At 43.2% G+C, this 12885-nt stretch overlaps 1 protein-coding gene across 2 annotated transcripts in view; it reads right to left on the reverse strand.

Moving 5' to 3' along the window:
* Positions 1–12885, reverse strand: part of SLCO5A1 (solute carrier organic anion transporter family member 5A1) — a 151777-nt gene that overhangs the window by 30669 nt on the left and 108223 nt on the right. For both annotated transcript variants that reach the window (XM_069601035.1, XM_069601036.1), the window contains exon 6: positions 2030–2228. In XM_069601035.1, the coding sequence (XP_069457136.1) occupies positions 2030–2228 (199 nt within the window). The remainder of the gene's footprint in view (positions 1–2029; positions 2229–12885) is intronic.

Genomic DNA, 12885 nt, shown 5'->3' on the forward strand with positions numbered 1-12885 from the left:
TTTTAGTGAAAGTGATTTATCCAATCCAAAATTTTTTACCTAGCCAATTTGGTAATAAAATGTAATTTTTTTAAAAAAAGGCTATTTCATGAAAAATCTCAAAAAAGTAACCACCTTTACAGGCTTCCTATAGCCACTGGAAGATGTGCTCTAATAAAATGAGGGAGTAAGACAAAAGAGAGACCTTCACAGATCCCAGAAAACCGAGGATCAGTACAGAGAGAGGCATCTAGGATTCCCAGGTGATGGTGGGGCAGCAGTCCCAGAGAAATCCCATACAGATGACTCCAAGGGGTGGGGGACTGTATTCCTGAGTTCATCAGATGGGCAAAAAGTAACATTGAGATTTCTTGAGTCTTCAGAGGATATGGGAAGCTAGATTCAAATTCAAAGAAAACAAAGGAAATGAAAATAAAGTGATGATTTAATTCCAGGAAAATCACCGCTGTACAAAAGAGGAAATCTAATCATGATACAGTACTTGAACCTCAGCTGCTAGCAATATTGTCATGATTATACCATGAAAATATCAAAAAAGAATTTGAGAGCAACTTGGGAAGAATACGCTAAACTTCCCATTTACCAAGATAGGAAGTCAAAAATAATGTCTCAGTTTGGTTAATTTATACAGTATGCTTTAAAAATACAGAGGTAAATACCAGAAGAGATAGCTAAAAAGAATTTTAAATTATCATCCCTGGGAAGCAGGGTTAATCAGGAGACTGATGGGTTTTTCTTAACAAATTTTAAAAATTCTATTTATGTTTGCCAATTGTAGTAAAAATAATTTGATGGAAATTATTCTTAATGTATTAGTGATGACTAATAACCATAGCTAACTTATCTCTGAGCACTTATTCTGTGCCAGAAGACCTGAGAGCTTTATACATGTTTCTTGTGTAATCCTTGCCTGTGATCATTAAGTCAATAGACCAAATGTTTGGGTCCCTGAAAAACACATGTGTTGAAAATTAATGCTCCAGGTTGATGGTATTTGGAGTTGAGATCTTTGGGAGGTGATTCAGTCATGAGGATGGGGCTCTTACGAGTGGAATTAGTAAGAGCCTTATAAAAAGGACCCTCAGGAGAAGCCTCACCCCCTCCACCATGTGAGGACACAGCAAAAGACAGCCATTGATGATCCAAGAAGTAGGCCCTCACAAGACATGGAATCTACTAGCACCTTGATCTTTGACTTTCCAGCTCTGGAACTGTGAGAAATAAGTTCCTCTTGTTTCTAAGTCACCTAATCTATGGTGTTCACTTACCGCAGCCTGAACAGATGTGTATACCTCAGTTTTACCATCTGTAAAATCAGGATGATAACAGTATCTACCTAATTAGTGCTGCTGGTGAGGATAGATGAGTTAATATACAGAAAACAGTTAGAAGAATGCCTGACATGCAACAGTGTCAACATAAGGGTTAGCTATGCACTGACCATCATCAACATGATGACTCACACAGAAAGATCTCCAACCTATATTGTTCCATTAAAAAAAATTAAGCCCAGAAAAGTATGTATAGGGTGCTACTTTTTGGATATAAATCAGGGAACACTGAAAAGACACATTCACACTTTATTGTATAAGGAATATCCTTGAAATGATACACAAGAAATGAATTAAAGTGGCTCCCTGGTTTGTCTTTGGGGAGAAGTGGGATAGAGGACTTGAGGTACATTGTATTTTCATTGAACTTTGTTTTGAAATTATGTGAATGTATTACCTATTCAAATCTTTACATTAAAGAAAAAGAACAGTTTTCATTAAGTCAACAAGCCTTTCTTCCTCATGAACTGTGATCCAAATGCAATGGGAGATATGCCCACGGTCCAAACAGACACACATAACTGAGAGGCCGTGGTCTCTGCCCATCGAGGGTGCAGCACTGCCAGGACAGAGACAGAGACACAGTGAACCCTGAGCAAAGGAGGGGCACAAGGCAGACCTGGGGATCCAAGCAGCGCTGGGTTCTGCAACTGAATCACAACCAGGATGAGAGGAGACGGCTCTTCCAAGACACTTACCCTGTCGTGTAGGGGATGTTTATGCCCCCTAGATTGATACTTTCACATCCAACAATAAACAGGGTTGAAAAGCACAGTAAAGACACACCACTGCAGATCATTGCTAGTTTCGCAGATTCTCTTGCACCAAGCTTCAATTTTTTTATAATGTAGCCTCCCAGGACAATGCCAACACCGGCACTAGGGACAATGATGACGCCTGGAGAGAAGAAGGGAAGCACAGAATTAATTTGAAGTAATGTACACAATTTTGTTTCCTAAGTATCCTGTTTCTACTTACTTATTAGTGCTAAGGCAAAGAATTTTTTAAAATACTGTAATCAATAAATCTTCAGTGTTTGTGATTTTATAGTACAGTTTACTTTCAACAAAGAATTATATCTAGAATGTGAAAAACTTAACACAGACATAAAAAGAAAGGCAAGCAAGTGAGCAAAACTTAAATGGCTCTTCACTAAGAAGGAAATTCTGCTGACCCATTAAGATATAAAGATGCTCATCCTCTTTCTCAGAGGGAAATACAAATTAAAGCCACAATGAAAGAATATGCCACGTTAACCATATTGGTAAAAATTGAAAAGTCTGACAATACCATATATAGGGATAAGATATAGAGCAATGGGCATGCTCTGCATGGCTGGTGGGATATAAATTGTGACAGATACTTTGCAAGACAGTTTGGCATTATCTGTTGAAGATGCACACACCCTGTGACAGGCAAGTCCATTCCTAGACCTATACCCTGAAGAAACTCATGCACACAGGGACCAAAAGAAGTTTACAAGATATCTAAGCACCATAGTAGCTCCAAACTGGAAATAAGCCAAATGTCCATTAATAAATACACTGCATGGAGTAAATTCATGTGCTGAAATGCTGCTTTACAACAATAAAAATTAAGGCATATAATTACATACCATTGCAATGAAGTAAAACACAACAAAAAACAAAGCCTACCTGTATTTGTATAAAAAGTTCAAAAACAGGTAAAACGAAATGTTGGTTTAGAAATGAATATACAGGAAGCACAACTATGAAGAAAAGCCAGGAAGTAAAAACTACCGTTAACAGCCAAGATGGTAGGGGGATGGATGGGATCCAGAATGGATACAGGAGCTCCTGGAGAACTGAAGATGCTCCTTCCCATGACCTGGGTAGTCGTTGCACAAGGGTTCACTTTATGATTATTCATTATATCTAAGGGGTTTTTTTTGAAGGATAGTCAATTCACAACATGATAATTTCAAGGCTAGAGCAATGTAATTCAGTTACATGTATATATAGAGATGGAGAAGGAAATGGCAACCCACTCCAGTATTCTTGCCTGAAAAATCCCTTGGAAAGAGGAACCTGGTAGGCTACAGTTCATGGAGAGATATAGATATATAGATTCTTTTTCATATTCTTTCCCATCATGGTTTATTACAGGATTTTTAATATGGTTCCCCCTATGCTACATAGTAGGATCTTGTTGTTTATCTACTTTATATATACTAGTGCATATATGTTAATCCCAACCTCTTCATCTATCTCTCTTCAACTCTTTACCCTTTGGTAGCCATAAATCTGTTTGCTGTATCTGTGAGTCTCTTTCTGTTTTGTACATAAGCTCATTTGATTCATTTTTTTTTTTTTTTTTTTGGCTGCACCAGGCAGCATGCAGGAACTTACTTCCCAGACCAGGGACTGAACTCATGCTCCCTGCAGTGGGAGGACAAAACCCTAATCACTGGACTGCCAGGGAACTCCCTGTATCATATTTTAGACTCCACATATAAGTTATTTAAGGTTTGATTAAAGCATTTCTGGGTCCATTAGATTTCACAGTTTAAAAAAAAACTAAAAAATTAGTTATATTGTTTGCCCCATGAAACTTATAATCTAAAAAAGAAACAAACAAAGCAAATTAAAGTATGATAGCCTGGTAACCCACTCCAGTATTCTTGCCTGGAGAATCCCATGGACAGAGAGCCTGGCAGGCTACAGTCCACACGATTGCAAAAGATTTGGACACGACTGAAGCAAGTGAGGGCAAGCAGGCACAAGATAATTATACCAAGGGCAGGGAGAAAACAGGGGAAGAAGCACCTGAGTCTTCCCTGGGAGAAAGCAGGGAGGACTTCACAGAAGCGGCAGTATTTGAGCTGACACCCAGCAGATGAGACAGAATCTGCCCAATGTGCCAGCACAAAGAGAATATGCTAAGGAAATATGTGCAAAGGGGTATGCTGCTGCTGCTGCTGCTAAGTCGCCTCAGTCGTGTCCAACTCTGTGCGACCCCAGAGACAGCAGCCCACCAGGCTCCCCCGTCCCTGGGATTCTCCAGGCAAGAACACTGGAGTGGGTTGCCACCTCCTTCTCCAATGCATGAAAGTGAAAGCGAAAGTGAAGTCTCTCAGTCGTGTCCGACTCTTAGCAACCCCATGGACTGCAGCCTACCAGGCTCCTCCACCCATGGGATTTTCCAGGCAAGAACACTGGAGTGGGTTGCCACCTCAGAGCAGAATTGCGGATTCAGAGTTCAAGTTATGGGACTGTGGAATGCAAGCTACTGGGGCGAGGCAGGGCCTGGGCAAGAGACCAAGCCCACATGGGTAAAGCCAAGCGAGACAACGAAGGATCATGGAGAGGAGCTCAGGGTGTATCTCTAGGCAATGGGAAGCCACCGAGGAATTCTGAGCCAGGGTTAGAGAGGATGGGAGGTGTGCACAACAAAGATCACTGCTGCTGGAAGATGCATCAACATCAGACACTTGGTCAGGAGCAAACTGCTAAGGTCCACGTTAGCCACGGTCAGGACCCACACTGACAATCACAAGCTGCAGAGGGAGCGGGGACACAAAGAATGTGGCAAGGATCCAAAATACAAGCAGAAAAGGCATGGAGGAGCGCAGCTCAAAAGCCCCACGGTAGACATGCCAAGTGTGATGGGCCCAGGGGCAAGCAGGGAGAAACACCTCACACAGTGGTCCCTGTGCTGGGAGCTCAGGAAGAGCCGGTCCGGGGCATTTAGAACTGGCGGCAGAATCCATGGCTTTTATGGGATGTTCCAAAAAGAGCATCTTCCTCTGTTCTACTGACTGAATAAAGTCGAAGGAGCAGAGGAAGACGAAGCCTAAAAGGAGATCTCATTAAGAGCAATTTTAAGGGCGCCGTGAAGGCAGAAGCCAGGCTGCAATGGGTTAAACCTTCAGTCACGAGGATTTAAAGACTGGAATTCAAATCTTTGTAGAATTCAGACTCTAAAGGGAAAAGGGGCATGGGTTTAGAGTTAGTGAGGCCCTGAATATTCATTGCAAGGACTGATGCTGAAGCTGAAGCTCTAATACTTTGGTCACCTGATGCAAACAGCCAACTCATTGGAAAAGACACTGATGCTGAGAAAGATTGAGGGCAGGAGGAGAAGAGGGCGACAGAGGATGAGATGGTTGGATGGCATCACCAACTCAGTGGACCCGAGTTTGAGCAAGCTTCGGGAGATGGCGAAGGACAGGGAAGCCTGGTATGCTGCTAGTCCATGGGGTCACAAAGAGTAGCTGAACAACAAGGCAGAGCTGGGGCTTGGGGAATTTCGCTTGGTTGTTTACACATGCAGGGGACTTAAGCATAGTTATACGCTCACAAAGAGATTAAAAAGACTGGAGCCTATTATACAGAGTGAAGTAAGCCAGAAAGAAAAACACCAATACAGTATACTAACGCATATATATGGAATTTAGAAAGATGGTAATGATAACCCTGTATGCGAGAAAGCAAAAGAGACATAGATGTATAGAACAGTCTTTTGGACTCTGTGGGAGAGGGAGAGGGTGGGATGATTTGGGAGAATGGCATTGAAACATGTATAATATCATATAAGAAACGAATCACCAGTCTAGGTTTGATGCAGGATACAGGATGCTTGGGGCTGGTGCACTGGGATGACCCAAAGGGATGGTACGAGGAGGAAGGTGGGAGGTGGGTTCAGGATAGGGGACACATGTACACCCATGGCGGATTCCTGTTGAATTGTATGGCAAAACCAATACAATACTGTAAAGTAATTAGCCTCCAATTAAAATAAATAAATTTTTAAAAAAAGAAATGGAAGACTGAACAGGGAGGGAAAAGGTTATCTAATGCCAAGACAAGGTCTGTGAGAAGGAGAATATAGAATTAAAAGCACAAATGATCAGATTAGCCCTTGAGAAAAAGACACTGCAACTAAGCTTGGAATCAGATTTGGGAAGGGTGAGGGTAGGTGATACATCAGTGGGTGGGTGATAGCTCCTCAAAAAGCAGTTTTTCTGGTGCTGTTGTTATTTTGGAAACATCATACAACACATGTTGTAATAAAACAACATACAGAAATATAAAGGACCGAAACCCCACAGCTTACATTCTGGCATAGTTCACTCCATCTCTTTTTTTATGTTATTTTCCCCCTCAAGAATTGATAACAGGGACTTCCCTGGTGGCTAAGACTGCACTCCCAGTGCAGGGGGCCCAGGTTCAATCCCTGGTCAGGGAACTAGATCCCAAATGTGGCAACCAAGACCTGGTGCAGCCAAATAAATAAATACTGAAAAAAGAATTTTTTAATAAAAAGAATTGACAATATGTGTAGATTCTTTATGATGTTGTTGTTCAGTTCCTCAGTCGTGCCTGATCTCTGCGATCCCATGGACTGCAGCACGCCAGGCTTCCCTGTTCTTCACCATCTCCAGGAGTTTGCTCAAACTCACATCCATTGAATCGGTGATGCCATCCAACCATCTCGTCCTCTGTTGTCCCCTTCTCTTCTAGCCTTCAATCTTTCCCAGGATCATCAGGGTCTTTTTCAATGAGTCAGCTTTATAGATTCTTTATCTATACAAACATACATACATATATATATATATAGTGCTTTGGTTTGGGAAGAGCTATGGAGAACTTTGCTGCTGCTGCTACTGCTAAGTCGCTTCAGTTGTGTCCGACTCTGTGTGACCCCATAGACGGTAGCCACCAGGCTCCCCTGTCCCTGGGATTCTCCAGGCAAAACCACTGGAATGGGTTGCCATTTCCTTCTCCAATGCATGAAAGTGAAAAGTGAAAGTGAAGTCGCTCAGTCATGTCAGACTCTTAGCGACCCCATGGACTGCAGCCCACCAGGCTCCTCCGTCCATGGGATTTTCCAGGCAAGAGTACTGGAATGGGGTGCCACTGCCTTCTCCTAAATTATTCCTGCTGTTGCTGCTAAGTCGCTTCAGTTGTGTCTGACTCTGTGCGACCCCATAGACGGCAGCCCATCAGGCTCCACCGTCCCTGGGATTCTCCAGGCAAGAACACTGGAGTGGGTTGCCATTTCCTTCTCCAATGGAACTTTTAAATATAGCCAAAGGTTGGAATAACCACTGTGGGAAAGAGTGCGCTAAATAAGAATATGTACTTGGCTTTGCAAGTGGAGAATACTGTGGGTCCAGGTGATACTATATTTCAGAAGTCTGCAGCTGCATCGACGTTCATGCTTTGGCGGGGGGTGGGGGTGGAATATTAATAGATTAATCTAAAGTCTGAGCTTCGCGTAGGTTGGCAGGAAAACAAAAATCGTGTTCATCTTGTAATCCTCACCACAGTCCTGACTTTATAAAACTAATAATGGCTGTTTTGCAGATGAGGAAGTGACTGGCCCAACAGTGCACACACAGGAGAAGAAGAGACAGATGGAAACCGAGGTTTCGGCCTCCCAGCCCAGCCCAGCCCATCCTCCACATCACCACAGCTGCTGCTCAGAACCAGCGGTACCTGGAATCTTGTAAGTAACCTGACTAGAGCTCTGAGTTGCTCAACAAACTTTGCTCCTTATTAAAGAACAGTAAAAATTACATCGACATGAAAAAAAAGCTTTACCTTTAGAGTGCATCTGTCCATTAATAAAATTACCATTTTAGCTGAGCAATGTTTATCTTTATAGATACCATGCTAGACCCCAGGATAGCAACAAAACAAATCCCCACACTAACAGCTGAGTCATAATTTAAAGTGAAAGTCATTCAGTCGTGTCCGACACTTTGTGACCCCATGAATTGCAGCACGCCAGGCCTCCCTGTCCATCACCAACTCCCAGAGATCACTAAACTCATGTCCATTGAGTAGGTGATGCCATCCAGCCATCTCATCCTCTGTCATCCCTTTCTTCTCCTGCCCCGAATTCCTCCCAGCATCAGTCTTTTCCAATGAGTCAACTCTTTGCGTGAGGTGGCCAAAGTATTGGAGTTTCAGCTGCAGCATCAGTCCTTCCAGTGAACACCCAGGACTGATCTCCTTTAGAATGGACTGGTTGGATCTCCTTGCAGTCCAAGGGACTCTCAAGAGTCTTCTCCAACATCACAGTTCAAACGCATCAATTCTTCGGTGCTCACCTTTCTTCACAGTCCAACTCTCACATCCATACATGACCACTGGAAAAAACCATAGCCTTGACTAGACAGACATTTGTTGGCAAAGTAATGTCTCTGCTTTTCAATACGCTGTCTAGGCTGGTCATACCTTTCCTTCCAAGAAGTAAGCATCTTTTACTTTCATGGCTGCAATCACCATCTGCAGTGATTTTGGAGCCCCAAAAAATAAAGTCTGACACTATTTCTACTGTTTCCCCATCTATTTCCCATGAAGTGATGGAACAAGATGCCATGATCTTCGTTTTCTGAATGTTGACTTTAAGCCAACTTTTTCACTCTCCACTTTCACTTTCATCAAGAGGCTTTTTAGTTCCTCCTCACTTTCTGCCATACGGGTGATGTCATCTGCATATCTGAGGTGATTGATATTTCTCCTGGCAATCTTGATTCCAGCTTGTGCTTCCTCCAGCCCAGCATTTCTCATGATGTACTCTGCATATAAGTTAAATAAACAGGGTGACAATATACAGCCTTGATGTACTCCTTTTCCTATTTGGAACCAGTCTGTTGTTCCATTTCCAGTTCTAACTGTTGCTTCCTGACCTGCATATAGGTTTCTCAAGAGGCAGGTCAGGTGGTTTGGTATTCCCATCTCTTGACGAATTTTCCACAGTTTATTGTGATCCACACTGTCAAAGGCTTTGGCATAGTCAATAAAGCAGAAATAGATGTTTTTCTGGAACTCTCTTGTTTTTTCCATGATCCAGCAGATGTTGGCAATTTGATCTCTGGTTCCTCTGCCTTTTCTAAAACCAGCTTGAACATCTGGAAGTTCACAGTTCATGTACTCCTGAAGCCTGGCTTGGAGAATTTTGAGCATTACTTTACTAGCATGTGAGATGACTGCAATTGTGCAGTAGTTTGAGCATTCTTTGGCATTGCCTTTCATTGGGATTGAAATGAAAACTGACCTTTTCCAGTCCTGTGGCCACTGCTGAGTTTTCCAAATTTGCTGGCATATTGAGTGCAGCACTTTCACAGCATCATCTTTCAGGATTTGAAACAGCTCAACTGGAATGCCATCACCTCCACTAGCTTTGTTCGTAGTGATGCTTTCTAAGGCTCACACGACTTCACATTCCAGGATGTCTGGCTCTAGGTGAGTGATCACACCATCATGATTATCTTGGTCGTGAAGCTCTTTTTTGTTTAGTTCTTCTGTGTATTCTTGCCACCTCTTCTTAATATCTTCTGCTTCTGTTAGGTCCATACCATTTCTGTCCTTTATCGAGCCCATCTTTGCATGAAATGTTCCCTTGGTGTCTCTAATTTTCTTGAAGAGATTTCTAGTCTTTCCCATTCTGTTGTTTTCCTCTATTTCTTTGCATTGATCACTGAGGAAGGCTTTCTTATCTCTTCTTGCTATTCTTTGGAACTCTGCATTCAGATGCTTATATCTTTCCTTTTCTCCTTTGCTTTTCACTTCTCTTCTTTTCACAGCTATTTGTAAGGCCTCCCCATGACAGCCATTTATACAGTCCATGGAATTCTCTAGGCCAGAATACTGGAGTGGGTAGCCTTTCCCTTCTCCAGGGGATCTTCCCAACCCAGGGATCAAACCCAAGTCTCCTGCATTGCAGGCAGATTCTTTACCAACTGAGCTGCATAATTTAAAAGCAGTATAATTTGTTTGCCTGTGCATCCTAATTAGTATTCAGAGATGTTTTTTTAGTAATCAGTTCTTAAAAACAGAAACTTTGTCACTAGCCAGTATGAGGTCTCATCAAACACAGTGAAGATCTATTAAAATTTCCTTCTAATGTCCCCATTCTCTAAATCTCACTGAACTACCAAAATGGAAAGATTCTGACCATGCATTTGGGCGAATGTGAACAACGCTCAGAACTCCAGCTTGAGTAAGGGACCCAAATATTTTGGTGTTGGCATTTTAGGCAAATGGAATGAGTAGGGACAATTTCGTGCTGTTTGAGGGGTGGGGTGGAGGATGGAGGGGACAATAGAGCCTTCTCAGGGACCCTTCTCCAAGTCCCTGGCTCCCTGAAACCCAGCTTTAGTGGTTTGTGGTAAGGCTGTGGGACGCACAAAGCACTGAGGGGCTGAGAGTCAGGCTCTCCATCCACCACCTTGCGGCCACCTAAGCCTCCCCAACTTCACCACTGCCTTTGAAAGGGGAGAGGGAAATGAGTATAGAAGATGGACTCTCCAGGAAGAAGCGGCCCTCCTGCCGCTAGCCCTGAGCTCAGATTCTCCTCACTAGCTGGTGCTTTCCTGACCTTCCCTGTGTCCACAGACCCAAGCGCCCTTCCTTACGCCTCCCACCTCTGAGCCTCTGCTTCTGATCCAGCCCCTCCTCCAGCCACTCCCAGACATTTCTGTCACCCTCGAATTTCTGCTCTTCGCGCCCTCTAGGAGTCAAGATGCAGGGAGGGCGGGGCTACAAGGTGGGGGAAAGGCATCAGTGGATGGGTAGAGGGAGGACAGAGCAGCGGGGAATGATGGGAAAGCCTGGACCAAGCCAGGGGCCCAGCCCAAGGCACAGGTGCGAGAGGGTGGAGGCCAATGCGATCCCAAGTATCAGAGACAATTCCAGGTAAGAGTGTGGGCCATGAAGATCCAAGTTCAGATCTCAGTTCTGCCACCTACAAGCTGTCTGCCCTTTGGCAAGTTTCTGAATATTCAGGACCTTGGATTTTCCTTGTCTGGAAAATGTGGGTAGGAATAGTTTCTTCTTGGTAGGTTGTTAGGATTACCATAGCAAGTGCTTGAAACAGTGTCTGATCCATAGTGTATACCTAATAAATGTCAGCAATTGACACAATTCCATCATTATTGCTGTTGTTGTTGTTTAGTCGCTAAGTTGTGTCCAACTCTTTGTGACTCCATGGACTGTAGCCAACCAGGCGCCTCTGTCCATGGGGATTCTCCAGGCAAGAATACTACAGTGGGTTGCCACATCCTTCTCCTGGAGATCTTCCCAACCTAGGAATTGAACCCCAGACTCCTGCTGCATCTCCTTCATTGCAGGGGGGTCCTTTACCTTAGAGCCACCAGAGAAGATACATCATTATTATTATCTGCCTACTATTAATGAACTTAACATTTGTACTAATAAACATATTGGAATTATAACCGGGCAAATTTACATACGCTATTCAATCTACAGGACTGAATTTAAACTTAAAACTCATAATGGTCTAACATAAACCTGTATGTGTTCTTTTATATATAAACCTTTGCTTGATATTTAGCTACTCTGTTCTCTTAAACACATAAACCTCTGTTAGCTTTTGAGCTACTGTGTGTGTATGTGTGTGTACTCAGTCATGTCCTCTTTGTGTCTCCTGCATTGGCAGGCAAATTCTTTACCACTAGCACCACCTGCAAAGCCCAGTATGTATATGTGCACGTATATGTGTGTGTGTGTGCATGCTAACTCATTTCACTCATGTCCGACTCTTTGTGACCCTATGGACTGTAGCCCTCCAGGCTCCTCTGACCATGGGATCCTCGAGGCAAGAATACTGGAGTAGGTTGCCATGCCCTCCTCCAGGAGATCTTCCTGACCCAAGGATCAAACCTGAGTCTCTTATATCTCCTGCTTTGGGAGGAGGGTTCTTTTCCACTAGCGCCACCTGGGAAGCCCCACTGTGTATATAGATCTGAATCTAAAGATCTAACCACTGCAAAGTAGTGACCAGAGGGCCCTGCTTGGTTCATAAAAGGTCTGCGCACATTCTACCGCTTTCCAGTAGGAAATCTTTTAGCCACTTATTTATCCAAGCAGATTGATATGTTAATTATCCTGCTTCCTTTCTCTTATTTCCAGCATGATACCATAACAGTCAATTTTGAAGTCTTTACTCTGGATCACAATATTGCTTGCCCTTATCAAATATGCCTGGATGGAGTCAAAAGGTCTTTATGAAAATGATATTCAGGGAATTACCAAATATTAAAGCTACCGATGGATTTTTCATCTTCACTCCAATTTTTGTCACCATGTAGACATTATCTGTATTGCAAATACACACATAAAATATGTTTAAGCTTATGCATCATTTGGAACAAGAAAATCTTGAATTAGAAGAGAGGAGGGCAAAATCAGATGACCCACTTATCATATAGTATCTTGAAAAACGGTACAGATGAACCTGTTTATGGGACAGGAATAGAGACGCAGACTTAGAGTAAGGACATGGGGACACAGGGTGGGAAAGAGAGGGCAGGACAAATTGGGAAGCACCGCTGACCATAAGTAAAGTAGATAGCTAGTGGGGAGCTGCTGTGTACAGTGGGAAGCTGAGCACAGGGAGCTCAGCTCAGTGCTCTGTGATGACCTAGAGGGGTGGGAGGTGGGGGAGGCAGGAGGGAGACTCGAGAAGGAGGGGATGTATGTATAACTGATTCACTTTGTTGTGCAGCAGAAAGTAACACAACATGGTAAAGCAATTATACTTCAAATTAAAAAAAAACTTT

The sequence above is a fragment of the Ovis canadensis genome, chromosome 9 (genome assembly GCF_042477335.2).
Source record: "Ovis canadensis isolate MfBH-ARS-UI-01 breed Bighorn chromosome 9, ARS-UI_OviCan_v2, whole genome shotgun sequence".
Lineage (NCBI taxonomy): Eukaryota > Metazoa > Chordata > Mammalia > Artiodactyla > Bovidae > Ovis > Ovis canadensis.